This window comes from Chrysemys picta, chromosome 10 (genome assembly GCF_011386835.1).
Source record: "Chrysemys picta bellii isolate R12L10 chromosome 10, ASM1138683v2, whole genome shotgun sequence".
Taxonomy (NCBI): domain Eukaryota; kingdom Metazoa; phylum Chordata; order Testudines; family Emydidae; genus Chrysemys; species Chrysemys picta.
This window is the reverse complement of record NC_088800.1, coordinates 24586348-24605783: the sequence shown is the minus strand read 5'-3', so window position 1 is coordinate 24605783 and position 19436 is coordinate 24586348. Positions and strand designations below refer to the sequence as shown.

The following is a 19436-nucleotide window of genomic DNA, read 5'->3' as shown; positions in this document are numbered from 1 at the left end:
GCGTAACTCCAGGTGGAGAGAAGTAATTGGGAGGCTTATCAGGAGTTACAGGCACACAACTCATAGAGAGACGCATTAAAGTCTGCTCCCTGGTACAGGAAGAAGATAACAGTACATACTCCCCAAATGCCAACCAGAGTTCAGGGAGAGGCCTAACATGATAGCATGAGTTATGGCATCCTCCCTTTCACAGATGCATCCTCCCTCACAGATGCCAACCCCAGCTCATAGAAACGCAGGGGTAACCATAAACAATTGTCATTGCTGTGTACTGTGTACTGTTCTTTTTGTTTTACACCCTCCAGGAATGTTCCTGTGGGCCAGCTTGTCTGGAAAGAGCCACTGTCATTTCTATGGACCTGAAATCAGGATTTAATTTACAGATTGCAAGAGGAGAATTTTGAGGGAGAACACCGGTGTATTAGCAAACATGTTAACCTGAGCTACGGGCGGAGCCATTATGTAATCTTTTAGACTATTGGGTTATTGTGCTAATTTCGTCTTGCTGCTAGAACCCACCCCGTCGCTTCTCTCTGCCCATTGGCACCCTATATAATCTATTGTAATCAATTGCTTAGCAGTGTCTCACTGAGCCTAATAAGCAAAGTGACACTCCGCCAGCGCTGTGCGTAATAAACCCTCGTGCTTGACTCTACACGGTGTCAAACTTGTGTTCCTTCATTATCTAATAATTCCTGTGCATGGAAATAAATCAGCCTAACTTTTCCTAACATGTAGCTATGGATAGTAATGATTAGTTGCTTTTCACAGTCTAGCTTTGAATGCTTAACAACACTACCATTTAAATATTTATCCCAAGGAAAACACTCCAGTAGCAAAGCCACTACAATTACAGTACTTGAAGAATGAGCAACTAATAATCTACAGTGGAGATGCACATTGTTGTTATTTGTAGTTCAGTACTGCCCAAAGGCCCCATTAACGGAAACTGCTAAGAGCACAGTTCCTGAATGTTGTTATCTCAGGAGACAGCACCCAAGATCTCCTATTTAAGCATGCACTTCATGCATCAAGACCATAATTGTTTCATTTTCCTTCTTAATGGGTGTATCTGTATATTCTGTCTCGCAGGGGAATCTCCTTGGCCTATTTCCCACTATTCTTGGATGTAGCTCCACCTCAAAAATCTCAAACATTCCAAGGGAAAACCATAAAAGTTAGAGGGCCACATATACCACTCCTGCAAGAAACCCATGAAAAAGGGACACGGGAATCAGGAAAAGCTGTTTCTCCCTCAGATGAGAGGGTCTTTAAGGGACACTGACTGGTTACTGGGAGGCCAAACAGGATCCGTAGCAAGACCTGATAACTTTAGAATCAGGGAGGTGCAAAGGAGGAGCTGGTACATCTGTACTAACCCCCTCCAGAGGGTCATCTGAATGAGTTAATGCCTCTTTAGGACTCTGTAGGGTTGGGTGCTGTGGATGGTGGCTGGTCTCCTGTTCCACTCCCTTCCATATTGACCCTGCCCCTAAAACAGCTCTAATGGAGGGAATTCTGTGGGGTCCCACAGAGAAGAGGATGATTCCTTGGAGTTATGCGCCTTCCCTCTCTCCTCCAGGAGAGATCAGTCGAATCTCAGTTCCTTCTGTTCACAGTCTGGGCCAGAATTAATTATACTCTCTATTATGGAGCCCATACTAAGTCAACACCCAAACCTTAGTGTGATCTACCTACATCACTCAGGTGTGCAAAAAAAAGATGTGTGCTAGACTGTTATAAAACTCTTCAAAACATGTTATTTTTTTAGAACAGAACATATTGTTTAGGTAAACAGCTCTAACCAGGCAAACTCAACAATGAAAGAATCCTGCTATACTGAAAGTGAAAACCATTTACTGCGCTGGGAAATGTAAACTCAGTTGTGACTGTTTCTGCCCAAATTGCTGTTCCCGTTCTGCCCGCATGTACTGAGAATGCATCTCAGTGCTTTCTTACAGACCGAAAGACCCTGCTTTGAGCAGATAATAAATGTGTGACTTTTGAAAAGGTGAATTTGGAAACATTCCCAGTATATGCAGTACATCTGCCTCTCTAATTTATGCCTCAGAAGATGAGCCTGAATAAGGCAGCAGTGAAGATGATGATTAAATAACTTGAGAGGAAGTTACTCTGCCTTTCTCTGAAACAGCTGTGGATAAATTCTGGCCAGTCTTGAAAATACTATATCAAACCAGTGAGCCAAAAATGCACATCTACATATTCCATCCACAGCCCATAACAGCTCTCAGTGACTCAGAAGACTTATTCTAACTGCTCTCTCTTCCTGCGGTCTTAGCAGATGGTCCCTTGGCAGTGGAACCAGTGTGGTTTCCAGTATATATGAATGGGGCCAGAAGGGCCTATGATGCTTGCACCTTCATGGGGAGGAATGCATGGATTCTTTGGTGCTTGCTTTTGTGGGTAGAGGCCAGCCTGGTGAACATGGAACACTTCTGCAGCCATTTCTCCTCTTCCCACCTGCTAACATAAATCCTCTGCATCCTCCATTCCCAAATCCAGACTGTCTCATTCAGTACAGAAAGACATACCTGAGCACCATCACAGGGGCAGTAGGATAACAAAGTTCTTCACAAATGGGCTGGTTTTTTCCAAGCTATATTTGATAACACTGAGTACCGCTGAGCTAAGCTGAAGCTGTTTGGCCGTTTACTGCATTCATAGTGAGCAACAAATACATCTTGCTTCTCTAACGCACAAACACCTGACTTATAAAATAAAGTGTTAGGCCCCTGAGCTAGGCACCAGTATTTGAATCAGTTCTCTCAGATACAATATTTTCCTCTTCTAAAAGATTACTTGATTTAAAAGCAATGATGGAGGAAAAACCTATTTTGATCACCTACCAAATGTACTTGTTCCCCTTACTTTGCACGCACGAGTATTTAGAGCAGGAATTAAGCACACTATTGGGTTCTGAGAGTTACCTTGGTAAAGCCGTTTTCTCTCTCTGGTAACTAGTGGAGCAGGTAGTCTAAGCCCATATAGACACATCATCATCAGTCAACGTATTAAAATTCTTGCATGAAACAACAACTTCAAAAAGCTTAGGGTTCCACTCTGATTATAATACGGGCCCAATCCTGCATGCCCTCTCTTGTAAGCATAACTCTTATTTACTTTAGTGAATGAATCACTCTATTTTGCACTTGCCAATGTGGGAAAAGCCTTTGTGTCCACAGAACTTTCAGTGCTATAGTCTCATTAGGCATTTTCTTTTTGTTTATTACATTCATACTTTACTTCCTTTCTGTGTTTTTCTTTAATGCGGCTCCAACTGCAGAAAATCTTACTAGTAACGTGAAAAGTAGTGGGATTTTTGGTTAATATCATTGACAGAAGCGGTTTTGGGTACAGCAAATCTAAATTTGTTTCTTTCAGAGATTACAACTCTCACCACCCACTAATCTGTTTAACAGGTCTTTCCATCTTTATACTGAGGAAGGAACACATGCTTCATGCCAGTATCACCCAACAATAGTCAAACTAGTCCCCTTCATGCTTCATCCAAATGAGTAACACAACATAAACAGAGAGGAGTACAGTATAATTTTTCTAACCTTATCAATTTCTTTTCTCTCTTTGGGTGCAATTCACCTCTGTGCAGAGGGCCAGTCCAAAGCCAATGCACGTTCTTAGGCCCCAGCTTGTGCAAAGAGAGCCAACCATGTGGGCAGATGTCTATCTGCAGAGTTTTCTTTGCAGGTTCAGGTCCCACTTACATCCTCAAAATGAATGTTAAGTGGGACTTAACGGGGTTTGAAGTGGCAAAGGGTTTGAAGTGACAAAGGGGTGAATGTAACCCTTTGAGTTCTGGAATACAGAGCAGTGTTTCTGAACTGGTTCTAAGAGTAATGATTAATGGTTTACCATTGAATGTGTTATGTTCCTGTCTGATATGTGTTCTGTCACTTTCTAATAGTCTGTATTTTCCTTTGCGATATAACATTGATGATAACTCATTTTATCCCAAATCAGGGCTTGCAGATCCTTGCTGAGTTTCAAGGAAACAAGATTTAGAAGCAGCACTGCAACTTAAACTTGACTTTTCTACTCTATTCAATTACTTATCTAGGCTACGAGAGCATTGATACAGCAATTAATTTCTCAGTGTGTCAACTCTCATTTCTCATTTACTATATAATTTAATATTCAAGTAATAGAGATGGGGGTTCATAACTTGCACAGACTGTTTTCACTGTTTTATGGTATTTGACACTAGTAACGCTATTAGGAACAGAGAGGAGTTCTATAGAGAAATAATCTAACTGGCGCAATTCAAACACATGAGTAAAATCCTATATAAAGTAGTGTCATAGGAAATAAACATTATTAGGTGGGCGAGCGTACTTTGTGAGTGTATTTGTTTTCAAGATGAGTAGTATAGGATGACTCAGGAGATTGGTAATAGAATTTTGGAGTCTTTCGGATTTAGGTCAGTGGGTCAAATCAGAATGAGAACTAGATTGTGATTGTAGTGATGACACTGTAAATCTGCAGTAACTTTCGATTTTAGGCTGCGATCAGAATCTGATGATGGGTTTTTAGTTACAGAAAGTCACTGAGGTTTGAAGGCAATTTGGTGCCTGATATGAAATATGCTGTTAGTCTCAGTTCTTAGAGAACAAATGCCAGACTGGATCAAACCTGAGGTTCATTTAGTCCAGTATCCTGTTTCTGACAGTGGCTAGAACCAGATATTTCACAATAAGTAGATATGGGATAATCTGCCCCACACATTAGGTCTCCTAATCCACTATCGTTAGCAACTGGCTTAGAGCCTGAAACAGGAGTTTTAATATCCTTTTAATAATTTTGTTAGCATTAACAATAATAGCTCTGGATATTCTTCTTAGTCATATAAATATCCAATCCCCTTTGGAATCTTGCTAAATTCTTGGCCACCACACCATCAGGAGGCAATGAGCGCCACCGTCTAATTATGCATTGTATAAAAATGTATTGCCTTTTATTAGTTTTGATTCACTACCTTTAAATTTAATTGACTGCCATCTTGTTATTGTGGGAGAACAGAAGTTTCCTATCTACCTTCTCTAGACCATTCATTATTTAATATATTTTTATCATGATTGAAATTGTTACCTTAGAAACTATACAAGTTTTTCCAATCTCCCTTCATATGCTTCCAATCATTCTGGCACTAATATGCATCCTTACTGGGCATCATGGACACCAGAGATTGAATGGGCATGGTGGTTCTCATCCCTAAGACAGGTCAGAGTCAAGGAATATTGGTGCAGCAGTATGGAGAAATTTATGGTAATATTGAGTGTATCCTGGGGATAGAGAACTTTGGAGTCCTGAAAGACTTTCACAAGTATTAAGTTCACTTAAAAATATAGTAAGTGAAATAAAATGCTGATATTTTGTATATTATTTATATTATCATAATGCTTAAGAGACCTAGTCATGGATCAGCACCCCATTGTGCTGGGAACCGTATAAATGCAACAAAATGACAGTTCTGCTCCAGATAGCTTATAGGACAAGAGACAACAGATTGGCACAGACAGACCGACAGGGAACACATGCTGTACACACCTCTTGTATGTCCATCTACTCCTGTAATGCAGTTTTTGTTCTTTTTTAAAACCACATGAAACTTTCTGATAGAAAGATAATTTAATTTTTTAGGGAGTTTTCTCCCCCATTTCAGACATGAGCCAATTTTGGAGGGAAAACAGGAAAGCTGTTAAGTCATAGAGGAATGAGGTTTAAAAAAAATCCAGTTAGAAACATTTCAGCAATTGCTGTGTACAAACATGAATTATCAAGAGAAAAGAATGTAGCTATCTCCCACTACTTACACTTCTCTACCCTTTTGCAATCAACAGCTCCTCCTTCCCCTTCCAAATTCTTGGGCCCCTCATGCCAACACAAATCCATTCCACTTTTTCTTGGCTTCCTTCCCCTTCCCTCTGGTGACTTCTGCCCTCCTTTTTTTTTTAACCAGCCTTTTCATTTCTTGCAACTTTCCTTGTTACTGCCTCCAGCCCTTTCACCCCTTCCATTCAAACCTGACACCCCTTCCTACCCTTTTCCCTCTGGAATTCACACACTATCTCAAAAAAGATCATTGCCATCCACTACCTTTTCATATCTTGCTCTATCCATCTCCTGGCACAATGATTAGCTAAAGGGCTAGTGGGAATAGTTCCCTTTTTAAAAAAATAAACTAATTGTATGCTATCTCCTTTATAAGATACTTGTTTACTTAGATTTTTCTTTGGGGCAGGGATTGTGTCTAATGTCTCATTTGGAAAGCACCTACCACATTCCGGGGAGCATCATCATGCAGATGATACTTAATAATGAATTTCTGAGTGAATAGTGGATCCTGTGCAACTGATTTTTAATATCAACATGGAGCTGCACAGTTAACCTACGGCTGCATAATGAAGTAACAATTAAACAAACATAATTCAGATATAACACAGTAGATTTTTGTTTTCTAGTAAGAATCTGGCTGATACACTTTTAGCACCCTTTATAACGAAGCATTGACAAAAATATTGCAGCTCTTCATTTCCCACTCCTTAAACAGAGAGAAAAATCTCGAAAATATGGTTCAGTAATGGCTATAAAAAGGTTGCTGCTTTAGGAGGAATATTAGAGATGTACTTGAGTGGGAACAGAACATTCACCATCTCTATTTGTTCATGGGAAATAGGAAGAGTTCCACTTTTACACAGCTGAGCTGATTACATTTTACTGCCCATTTAACAAAAAGATACCAACAATAAATCCACAGTATTTCTATAAACGCTTGATGTGCCTCCCCCCAGTTTTAGCCAGTACACCAGCGTATCATCACTATTATGCATTGACTCTGATTTTATCAGGTGCAAAAATTTGCAGAAATGTATTTGCTGCGGGACCCCTGACAGTGTTAATTGAATGAATGGCAAGTAATGTATTTTGGGCCTAATTCTAAAAGATGATGAGTTTTCTTAATTCTCACTGACTTCAGTATCATGGGAGGTGCTCTGAAACTGGCAAGATTGGCTCCTTAAAATATTTTGATTTATACAGTTCCTAAAGAGATGAAGCATTAATATACAGATGAAAAGTGATAAAACAGCTGCATTTCATTCTAATGATGTATATGTAATTACCAATAACATGATTATTGCTAAGGCAATTGAATTTTGAGTACCTCACTCAAATCTTAAGGTCTTCTTTATTCAAGGAAGAAAACAAGTTTTACAAAGCAACTTCATTTTCACAGAGCAAATCATTATTTGAAACTTGATTATTTGACCTGTAGCTTGGGCTATGTCACATCATATTGTGTCAGTAACATCTTAAGTTACTTGACATAAAACAATGCACTGCGCCTAATATGAACTTCAGCAAAGCATGATTTTTGGATATGAAGCTTTTTAAAATCCCTGCATGTTGCACAAGTGTCTGTCGGAAGCACTTGTTTGTTATGCTGCAAATCATTTCTTTAGTGTTATTTAAGAAGAATTAGATTTATATTCAGACCTTTGTTTTAGCTAAACAAACATACATCACAATAAAATTAGAAATGAGGAGCATTTTAAGGTTCACAGTTGTCCAGGGTGGGTGGTGAACATTGACTTCCCCTTTCATGTTATTCTATCCTATAAAAATCAGGCTTTAAAATGTTTCTTGTATCAGTGTATAGTGATTCACACTGGATGTAACAGTTTGAAAAAGAATACATTAATATCCATTTAATTAGCAACATCAACACTTTCCAGATGGAAGGTCTGTTCTGGATGGAATATCTGTAAACCTTACTCATGTAAGTAATCAATTACATCAGAGGAACTACTTGACCTGTTTCACCAAAGCACCTCTGCATGTGGTTATGTCCCATTAAAGTCAATGGGACTTAAAGACATGCTTAAAATTAAGCACATGCTTTGCTGAGTAGGAATGATTGCTGGAATGCTGCTTGAGTGGATTAGAATTACTCATTTGAATGAGATTTGCAAGATTGGGACTTTAGGTATTGAAAGTGCATTTAAAAGAATATATTTTACAACCTTCTTGTGATTTATGGAATACTTTACACTATTTGCATATTGAAAGATTTAATGCAGAGTGTAAACTGAGTGCCAAAACATAGTAGTTAGCATTATAGGGAATTATTAAATGCAAACATGGAAATTAGTAGGAAACTGTTGTTAGCCTTAGGAAATATAGTCAGGTATAATAAAAGTTGCTTACTATCACAAACCTCATAAGAGAATCGCTCTCCTTCTTTCTTCTGCTCAGTGGATTGCAAGTCAAAGGCATTGGACAAAGACATGACACATTACAGACAAAGCACAAGGCACATTTTCTACAGAATTTTGAAGATGCAAACAAAACAAACTTGTACATAAAAAACCAAAACAAAATATATTCCAGTACGAACATTAAAATCAAGCTGGCACTATAGAATGCAACATAAAACATCCAATATTGGTGGAACTTTACAGATCATTAGCATGTTTCTATGAAAATGCATTACTTGTTTCCCCAGACATTCCCGGTGCATTATATAGTTCTCACATGGCATTGCTTTTAAATAAAATATTATATTTTTTCAAACTCTGTAATATGTCTTATTTTTACATTTTGATTTTCTTGGCAAGCAGAAGCAAAGGCTGTGGCTAGGTTGTGAACATACCGCTAATGATCTCTAAGTAGCTGTGCAGTGAATGCAGGGAATTAAAACCACCTACCTCTTTTCCTCCCATAGACTCAAACATTTTCTCAAGCTGGACTCGCAACTGCTGGATATTGTTCATCAAGATACAGGGCTGTAAATAAAGTACAGCATGTGTTGTTATATGAACAAACAGATACAAACACATAACAGTTGAGAATGGCCAAAAGGAATAAGTATAAATAAAGTGATTCAAGATTGTAATATCTGATTCTTTTTTGCTGGAACTCCATCTTCCTATTCCATCATAAAACTGATACATTTATGTACTACAATGAAGGTAACATTTGAGATCTCAGCATATGAATAAATCAAGCAATTCTATAACAAGCTCTAAATTATTCCATAGGTGAACAATTTTGCATTACTTTAAAAGTGCTTTAATAATCTAAGCAATATTAGTCGCATAAACATGCCTTCATATTTTATTTTTAAAATACTATTGTTTAAACTTTTCACTTAAACCACAGTCTTTTTCAAACTGTATGCCAAAGACCGCGGGAATCACACTGCAAAAGATAGCAATTGCCAGAAACAGAGATTAAATTAAGCGGATTATTTTGGAATTATGCAAAAAAGGTTCTACTACGGGGGCTTTGTAAATTCGTATGGCTTTATTCACTACTTTGTAATGTAAAAAAAAATCTTGATAATAGATTTCTGTTTTGGCAGGATTACTGTTCCAGTGCATCTGCACATTACATTTAAACCTTCAAGAAATGAATTTCTATAATGCATCTATACTTAAACCTCACAAGAAGACGACGGGTGCTGAAGTGATAACAGCAACCCACATACATTTAAAACCCTTTTAGTTGTGATGCAGCTCACTGTTGGCTGAAACATGGTTTGAGTAGACTTTAGTGTTCAGAAGAGCATTTAAATAATTCAGCATCCTACTCTATAAAATCTAAGGGAACTCAGGGTCAGAAAGAAAAAGGAAACTGGAGAAAAAAATAGAAGATCCTTATCTAGTATTCTTAACCCTTTCATCACTCATACTCAATAAAGTACACTAAATTTTAGCACACTGTCCTGAGATTCTCATCTCTCTTCCTCCCCCAACAAGTGACTTGACCTCATGTAACTATTGAACCATCCTCCCCATCCCTGCTCACAAGAGGCAGCCACCCTATCCCCTTTATGTCCTGCTCCTTTTTCTATCTGATATTGGTGCTGGATCCTTAAGGATTGGGTCAGAAAGAATGTGAAAGAGGGCACTCAGCACCAGTATCTTGGATTACATTCCAGTAAAAGACCCCGCCCCCAACTAATTCCCCTAGGAAATAAACCTGCAAACCCTTGAAAATAGCCAGTTTCTATCATGAATTATGTTTATTACAGCAGTGCCAACCAAGAACGTAGCCCCTTTGTCCTAGGCAGTGCACAAACACAGACTACTAGAGTCTGTCATATCTTAAGGTTACGATACCGCTGTTGATATTTCCGTAAAAGCATAAGCAAAGCAACAGTGTTTAAAAGGCTGTTGACATTTCCTGGAAAACGTGAGAAACATTAACATTAGAAACAATTCTGCTTATATATATATATATATATCCTAGTTCAGTGGTTCTTCAGCTGACATCTGTGGAGCACTTGTGTCCAGGGAGCTACATCTGTTGTAATGGGGAAGCATGTCCAATCAAAACAGTGGGTAACTAACTCTGGCATCCAAGAAATTCCAGTTACTTGTGCATCCATCTTCAAAAGAGCTCCACTACTCATATTGCTCAATGGGAACTAAAATTTGTTAATGAACCTTTCATTGTTGGGCGCCCTTCGGTGAATATTTAACCATGATCACATCCACAGATTACACTGAAATTCAGGGGAGATGGAGGATAGAACCCAAATACAAAATGGGCCAAAGAGATATTGTCATCTGATCTCTTCTATTACAACTAGGATTTAAAGGTAGGAGAGGATTAAAAGCAGTGGGTAAGCAGAAAAGGGTTATGGGCAAGGAGGATAGTGAATAATAAGTATAGACAGAGAGCAATAAATACACAAATAAATAATAACTAAAGATACCTAGTAATACAGAGGAATTATATGTCTATACACACATCTGCATTTTCTATATATCACTGTACAACAGTTGTGTGTGTGCATATACATACACAATTTTAAATAATGAAAAGAAAGTTTGATGCTGGATGAGAATATTATAGAGTCAATGGGTCTGGGTTCAAAAAAATTAGAGAAATAACAGTTTGTCTTACTGCCTCTCTCTTATTTCTTTTTCAGCACTTAGGGCTCATTACTACCAGGCAGAGTGCTTACTACTGTGAGAACTCCCATGTCAGAGGACTTCAGTGGGGACTATTCATAGTAATAAACACTATGGCTAGCAGTTGCCTGGGGCCCCATGCCACAGGGGCTCCTGTGAAGTTACATTGCTCAGGCTTCGGCTTCAGCCCCAGGTGGCAGAGCTCAGGGCCCTTGGCTTCAGCCCCATGCAGTAGGGCTTCAGCTTTCTACCATGGGACCCTGGATCCCTGCAAATGTAATGCTGGCCCTGCTTGGCGGCCCCCCTAAAATTTGCTCACGGCCCCTAGGGTGCCCCGGACCCCTGATTGAGAACCACTGTTCTAAACAACTGCCAGTGCTCTTGGCAATAAAGGAAGAGAGAAGCTAAATACAAAAACAAGTATCAGGTGAATTGTTCCTAATGAGACAGTTTTCAAAGTTTCCTCTGAGATCATAGTTGCTCATTAAGGACCTGATCCTGCGCTCGTTAATTCACTGGCAAAATTTCCATTGACTTCAATGAGAGTAGATCTGAGGCTCAAAAATGTTCCCAGCTTATTGCATATGTTGAACTTTAGAGTTCTATTTATGGAAACTTAGAGTAGTCAGACAGCCAAACAGAACACACAAAACTGAATACCAAGCACAATGCATAAAGCTGAAATACGTTCATAAACAGTGACAGGCTGTGGGGAAATATGATGATACATTTAATAAAGAAATATACACCATAGAAAATGTACTGCTATGTCTGTTTTTTATTTGAAAAGTTTGCATGTCAATTTTATTGAATGGAATTAATAAAATGGTCCTAAAATAAATTTAATAACTTTGCACTTAACTACAATCATAAAGCAGTATTTATTTAAACCTCTTCTATCAAATGAAAGACTTGGGATCACCAGATCAAATGAAATCTCATTAATCTAGAAATATGAATTTCAAATAGATGATTTCTAATAAAAATAAGTGATCTTTCTATAAAGTCATTTGTTGGAATCCTTTATGCCTTTTCTCTGTTACAAAGCCATAATGAGATTTATCTTATCCAAAGCCTTAGCAAAGATTAGCATTCCAGGGTGACTTCAGAAATCAATCACTTCAATGATTATAAAAAATCCCATTGGACAGACTGAGAGGCAACACAAACAGTGAGATTTGATGACCTAACATTAGGTATCAGAGTCCATTCATTCTAGAAAACAGTTAATTTGATTTAATGCTAGGATTAATTTGAAATGAACTGTAAGTACAATACTACAAGTCTTAATTCGCTTGCACACTACATGTAAAGTGTAATTGTCTATGGCAACATTTTGGGCCAAACCGATATATAAACAATCATCTGGAGCAGGTGGGCTGGATGACTGACAGATGCATGGGGAGAAAAACATGGGATGCAGTCACTCCCACATCACGGGAGATACTCTACCACAAGGCATTTTCAGCTCAATGGCTCCTGTGGGAGGTAGGGAGAATCTGTGTAAAGACACATAACACTTGCATGTATATATCTATATCTACACTGATTGCTTATTTCCGCTACTTATGGCAATAGCTCACAAGATGAAGAACCTTGACTGAACCATGAAAATGCCCTGCTGGGCAAACTTATGACAACATGGTATTCTGGTATGTTGTGAACTGACTAGCAGCGTTTCTTGGAATTATTGCAGTAATGACTGCCAAGCCTGGCTTGCTGCTTAGTGTCTTCTTTCTGATGTAAGCAAGATTTAAGTATTGCCGGACGCAAAATGTGTGGAAATCTCCTTATGTATGTCTTTTTCAATGTTTTCTATAGGGGCTCCAAGGATGAAGATATTTGAAGTAGAAAGGGAAATATGACACATCCATATGAATAAAATTCATTTCCTTGTAGAAATATTTATATAAAACCACTGCCTAAAGTTAAAGTTTTCTAAACTCTTTCATTACTCGTAGTTTTATTTATTAACATTATATTAAATGTAATTGCATAGTAAGCAGAGAATAGTTAATATTTTTCCACCATACGTATCTCTGTGGTTTGATAGAAAAAATAATATTTCAAATGTTGTCTGTGGTGTTTAGATGAGGAAGGAACCAAGGACTGTTGCGCTTTAGCTATTAGAGAAACAAAGTGGGTGAGGTAATGTCTTTTATTGGACCAACTTCTGTTGGTGAGAGAGACAAGCTTTCAAGCTTACACAGAGCTCTTCTTCAGATCTGGGAAATGTACACTGCGTACAGCTATTTAGCTATAACATATTTCTGATTTCTTTTGTTGTATATGCTGGTGACCTTTGGATTGTGATAATATCACGCTCCGGTGACAACGAGGGCATATTATTTCCATTTTTCCATTTATTCAGTTCAGTTCCAATCTCACCAACATATTTCCTCCCCCAGTTCTATGTGTGAAAAAAATAATTTGTGCTCCAGTTTACTTCTCAACTTTCATAAATCTCTAAAAGAGTTCTGAACTTCTGGGTTTTTGAACACCAGCTTTTCATTCCCTCAAAATTCTCTCTTTAGCTTAGTTTAAGATGTTGGGCTCAGTCCTGCCAGAAGTCGGGATACTGCTCCAAGGTGCTAAACACCCTTACGTTGTCTAGACTCTAATGGGAGTTGATGTGCAAAGAACCTCACAGAATGCCCACTCTATTCAGGGACTGTTTGCTAGGACCAGCAATGGGTGAGACAGTCCTTCTGCACTCTGGGAGGATTTTCTTGTGTTCTGAGTTTCATGTGGGTGCTCGCTATTTGTCCTTTGCCAGTCCCCTGCAGTGCCAAATAGGACAATTTGGGTGCTATGGCTGGTGGCTAATAGCTCTGTTGCCTCTCTGGAAGGGACTGGGAGAGGGTTATTTACTGCAGGGCTTTCTTGGCTTTCAGCATCATTTTGCTGAGCTGTCTCTTCCCTCCGCCGTGGTTCCTGCACATCCTAATTTGTTATTGCTATTCTAAGTGGGCTTTGAATTTCAGCTGATCACCTTTTAGGGGTTGAGAAAGGATTCTCCAGGACTGTAGACTAGCCATTCAGTCTGGGATTTTCTATCTTCCCAGAGCACAAGCAAGGCCCAATCTTTTGGGACTGGAGAAACACTGTCCCTGTACAACTATGTATTTGTCCCAAACATTGCTGTTGGTGCAGGAACAATTAACATAACCCCATACTTGTGCATAAAAGTGTGACAGGTTAAGGCCAGGTCCTGCATATGAGTTTGAACCTAAATATACAGACAGAATGAGGTACCTCTTGGGTTGCACCTCAGTTACTCAGATGAGGACAAGGTAGTACACAGTTATGGCATGTACCAACTCCTGGTGTGGTACTTGTTGGGCAAGGTCCAACAAGGCTTTTCCTGGGTGTATTGGTCTTGATGGCACAGTAGTGACAGCATACACTAGGTCAGTTTGCTGCGGGGGTGTTCCTAGGTTATGTTAAGTCATTAATAATATTGTGACTCTTATTTAACTGCACTGTCTGTGTCTCATTTACTGCTGTGTCCGTCGGGCTTGTTATTCAAGAATTCTCTGCAGCCAACAAGGCAGCACAATAGCTTACCATTCTTTTTCACTACTGTATGGACAAGGAGTAGAAGGGTGGAGGTCATATTACAGTCATTTATCATTTACTGGGATTTAGGAGAGAATATAGGATTCTGTCAGACACAAAAACCTCCTTAATTTAGAGCTAAGGTTTTTGGGTGCAAATCCCCATCAACGTAATCACTTCAGATATAGGAAATCACCAGTTTCTTCCACACTTCTCTGTGCATAGTATTTCTCCTTCTAATATTCATTTATCCTTTCCTTCCCTCACCCCCATCAGTTGTTACATTACAATGTATGCAATCAAGGAAAATAGGTTATCATCTGGAAAAAAACTCTCCCTTTTTCCATTCATTTTCTTGCAATAAAAATGATCATATTTCCAGTAAATATAATAAGAGCTCTAAGTGCACATTTTAAAGACAGAAATAATATCTGAAATAATATTAGTATTTTTTAAATTTTACTTACCAAAATTTCTTTATCACAGTATGAACTGAAGTCATTTGAAATAATTGCAGCATATTGAAGGAGCACTTTGTTGATAGTCTAGGGTGGAAAAGGAAATGTTTAATTGAGATATATAATCATCTCTGAAGAATTGTAAGTAAAAATACAGAATAGTATTCAAGTGAAAGTGGAGGCTTGTTTTCAAAGCAGATAATATTTGTAAATGATAGAAAATTGTTCTGGATTAAATTTACAAAATTTTAGTTTGTATTTGCTTAGAAAATTGGAAAGGTCACATTTTAAATCCCTTCACAATGGATAAATGTTTCTTTTTAATGGAATGTAATTTTCTATAACAGAAACACTTTGCATTTAGTTATACTGACACTGAGAAGTAAGAACATTGGGGGCTCTAGTTTGTGCATTGTGCGACATATACTAAGCAGAACGTTAGTGAGCTCAAAATCCTCTAAGGTGACAACCTACAGATTAAAATATAATGGACAAATAAGAACCAAAGCAGCAATGTTTAAACCCCAGCAATGTGAACTTAATCCTTAACAATCACGTGAATATATACTTTGTTTACAGACTGAGAAAAGTTGTGATGAAAGCACAGAATTATGTGTAAATACAAACTATTTCATAGCCCTTGGCATTGTAATAGAATTCTAAAGCTTGCAAGAGAATGTGGCAATCCAAGTAGAAAGCTGGCCTAACAAAATGTGCTAGCTTATCAAACAGCAGATTAATAAACCTAGAAAAAACAAGTGGCTGATCCACCCCCAGCTGTTCAAACTTGCCTTCAAATATGATAGAGAAAATTACTTTTGGCTTTTACCTGAAGTGTGATATTTCACTTGCACACAGCACCACGTTTTCCAGATAGGTTTATTATAACTACAGTTAAGGCTCTATAACAAACACTGCCTTTCAAGTATATATACAGTGATCACCCTGTATTAGCAGTATTACTCTACCTCCTTGTAGTTATTATTCTGGGAATTAAGGGAAATACTATAAATGCTCAGGTGATATTATTTAATTATCTAAGGCAACTGGAAAGTCTTTAAGGGTGAACCCTGTAAACTCGGCTGTTAATACCCGCAGAAGGTTAGAACTTGATATGCAAGGTCTCAGCAGTGGAGTCTATTTTCAAAAGAAAAATATGTTTAATCTTTGGCATTTAGAAAAATAAACATGTTTATGGTCTAAAACTTGTGACTCAGACCATAGAACCCAGAAATAACCTTAGGTTAAAAAGCAAACAAAAAATGGCAGGTGAATAGCACATGATGTAGCTTAACCACTTATGGTATTTTGAGAAACATAATGAGCAAAATAATAATATCTAGCTCTTGTAGAGTGCTTTTCATCAACAGATCTCAAAGTGCTTCACAAAGGAGACAACCATGATTACCCCCATTTTACAGATGAGGAAACTGAGGCACAAAGCAGTGAAATGACTTGCCCAAGGTCACCTAACAATGCAGTGGCAGCTGGATTTAGAAACTGGGAATAGCATCTAAGTCTCCTGAATCCTGGTCCAGTTCTCTATCCACTAGATCATGCTGCTTGCCTCCCCTTCCAAAGCAAAGCCCACAGCTGAGAGCTCTGGGGAGGAAAGACCTATGACAATTCCCTCCTTGAGTTCCTCCCCCATCATGCACTGACCCGCTCCCAAGCCCTGTAGATCCTGGGGGATACGTTGGAAATGAGGGTCTTTGTCATAGCACTGGCTCTGGCTCCTGACGATGCTTGCGATCTGGCAATTCTATGGCATTGCTTTAACAAATATAGAAGGTCATATCCTCTTCTATGCTGAGCTGATGATTGATGCCATTGGCGTGTGGTAAGATGGCTCAAAGTAAATTTTCCTCTCTCCAAACCTGGGTCTCTGGCTTTGGCCCTCCTGTCCCGACACATTCCTATCATGCATTCCCCATTCCTGACATTCTCCTTATATCAGAGATGGGGGGAGTAAGTGGTATAAAGTCAGTTATGCCTGCTTTACGCCAGCTTAGGGCATCCCCATTCTGGGGAATCTTTAGAAGCCCTTTTAGGGCTAGTTTAGGTCCCTTTAAGCTGCAGGGGCCAAGGATCTGGCTCAAAATGTTGGAAGGATACCGTATAGCTAGAAATATTGTACAATAAAGTAAGTTAAGAAATCCTGGCTGATAGACATTAAGCAGGGAGTATTTATCAGTGGTGAAACCTTAAAATGGAGAAATAGAGGGCAGCACATAAGATCCCACAGAGATCAGCACTTTTCAATGTATTCTTTAGCAATCCACAGAAAATGGAAAATTGTTGATTTTTAAGTGACATCAAAGAATGAGAGATGAACTAGCCGCACTGGGTCTTCAAGAAAAGCTCATAAATTCACCAAGCTTCCAAAACAGCCTAGCAGGGCAAACTATCCATCAGCAGGACCAACATGCTGATGAGGTGGGAGAGCAAGAAACAAACAAACACACTCTGGAGGGGCTTCAACCAACAATGCTTTGGTGCCAAAACTATGCAGAAGTAAGGCTCCAGATTTCTTCCAGCAATCCCACAGACCCGACAGATCACTATGTTTCACTGATGAATTGCTCTGAAATCTAAGTAGTGATTCAATGATTAACAAGAACACCAAAGAAGTCAAGCCATTTGGTAACATATGCTCATATCTAGTTTTACTAAAACATGAAGTCCAGAGATTAGAGTTCCTCAATTTGGGTGATGAATTAAGAGAAAATAAACTGGTCATTTCCCAAGAATAAAAACAAAGCAACTTCTCTAAGGATCCTGGTCTGCAACAGGGAATATTGGTTCTAAATAACATTAGAATGTTTTAAGCACGACAACAGAATGTCGCTTTCTCTGAAACTTGGTCAAAATGCATTGATTTTAATCTACCTTCGCAAATCTTCTCATTAAATGAGACAGTGCTTCAGGATTAGGGCACTCCAGTTTCTTGATAATCTCGAAGCTTTGATTGAGTTGTGTGAAGACATCTACCACAGAGCAAGAGAAAAGGGCATGATCTGATGTTTGCTGGAACTAGAGGAGAATAAAGAGGGGGAGGGAACAAAAACCCCAATTAAAATGAGTTAACATTTGCAAACCCACGTTCTGACAATACAACAGTATTCATTGAATTTCTAATACTTTAAATCCATCCTAGAGCAAGAAAATGGAAATTAAAAAAAATTGCTTGCACTTTTACAGGGTGTAACACAGACAGTGATTTTATGTGTTCTTTTCTTTTGTTCTGGGAACAGGATGAAGCTTTACAAACTACAGCAATATTCCTGCACTGGGATCTGCTAGTGTAGACACTTACACCTATGTGGCGTCTCATTGGCTTCATTAGCACTCCCAAGGAGTCAGCGCTACAGGGCTGCATTTCAGGACTAGGACATAAATATTTAGCCTTCTTTGGAGCTGTACCATCAGTACCTGAATCTCTGCACAAAATATGTAGCATGGAATCCTGGCTCCACTGAAGTCGATAGCAACACACTGATTGGCTTCAACAGGGCCAGGATTTTACCCATGGTTTTTTGGTCTAACAGCAATATGATCTTATGGAAGTGTGTCATTTGCAGTTTATGAGACTTGAATTTAATAACTGTAGATACTCCCCCTCCTTATTGGAGAATGCTACTATTATATTAATATAGCATTGCGGTAGTAATATTTTTATCATGGCACTGCATTAATAAACATATGATAAAGATATTTTTCTATAAAAATGTTCATCCAAAAGGGTGCTCATCTGAAAGTTCTGTATGAACCAATACAGAAACTACAGAAAGGAACCTCTGAAGGCCTGTCACCTCCCAGATTAAATGTAGCAGCTGCTGGGCAGTGCAAAGCAGCATCAAGCACTAGTGTAGGGCAAGCAGCTAATAAGTTCTGCAATTGCAAGGGGAACTTAGGTAGGTAAAAAATCACTCAGGAGTTGGAATCTGGCCATAGGGTTAGCATCGAAGGGTAAGTACTGGCCAGTAATGACTCTGCATAGCATGTGATGTCTAATAAGGACACAGCATAAGGAGTACCTATACTGTGTGGCACGTTGTAATACCAAATCTCTTTCCTGACGTAAAACAATTTTTTATAAAAAGGACTTACTCCATCTTTTTTGTCTCTTTCCAGTGCTCCATGAAGAAACTCCATTGAGACATCTTCATTTTCATCCAACCACTGAATGACAAAAGGCTCAAACCATCTAAAAATTACAACCATTGATGTTTCATGTTTGCCTTAAAATATTCATTTTATTCTGGAATATACACAGAGTTATTGCTCTTTTATGACATTAAGGCATTTTAATATTATGATTATATATAATATCAACCATTTGGATTTTGACCTGACTTCTAAAATGTCCCCATAATTTTTTCATTCATACATTACTGCGTATGGTATGCTTTGGATTTGCATGTATAAACTCAATTTTGGCAGGTGCAAAAATGTAATTTTGAAA

At 38.5% G+C, this 19436-nt stretch overlaps 1 protein-coding gene across 1 annotated transcript in view; it reads right to left on the bottom strand.

Moving 5' to 3' along the window:
• The window catches only part of UNC13C (unc-13 homolog C), a 402369-nt gene that overhangs the window by 77417 nt on the left and 305516 nt on the right, over positions 1-19436 (bottom strand). The window contains exons 20-24 of the mRNA XM_065558178.1: positions 19082-19178; positions 17861-18004; positions 14981-15058; positions 8742-8819; positions 8252-8281 (exon numbers count right to left, since the gene is read on the bottom strand). Coding sequence (XP_065414250.1) covers positions 8252-8281; positions 8742-8819; positions 14981-15058; positions 17861-18004; positions 19082-19178 — 427 coding nt within the window. The remainder of the gene's footprint in view (positions 1-8251; positions 8282-8741; positions 8820-14980; positions 15059-17860; positions 18005-19081; positions 19179-19436) is intronic.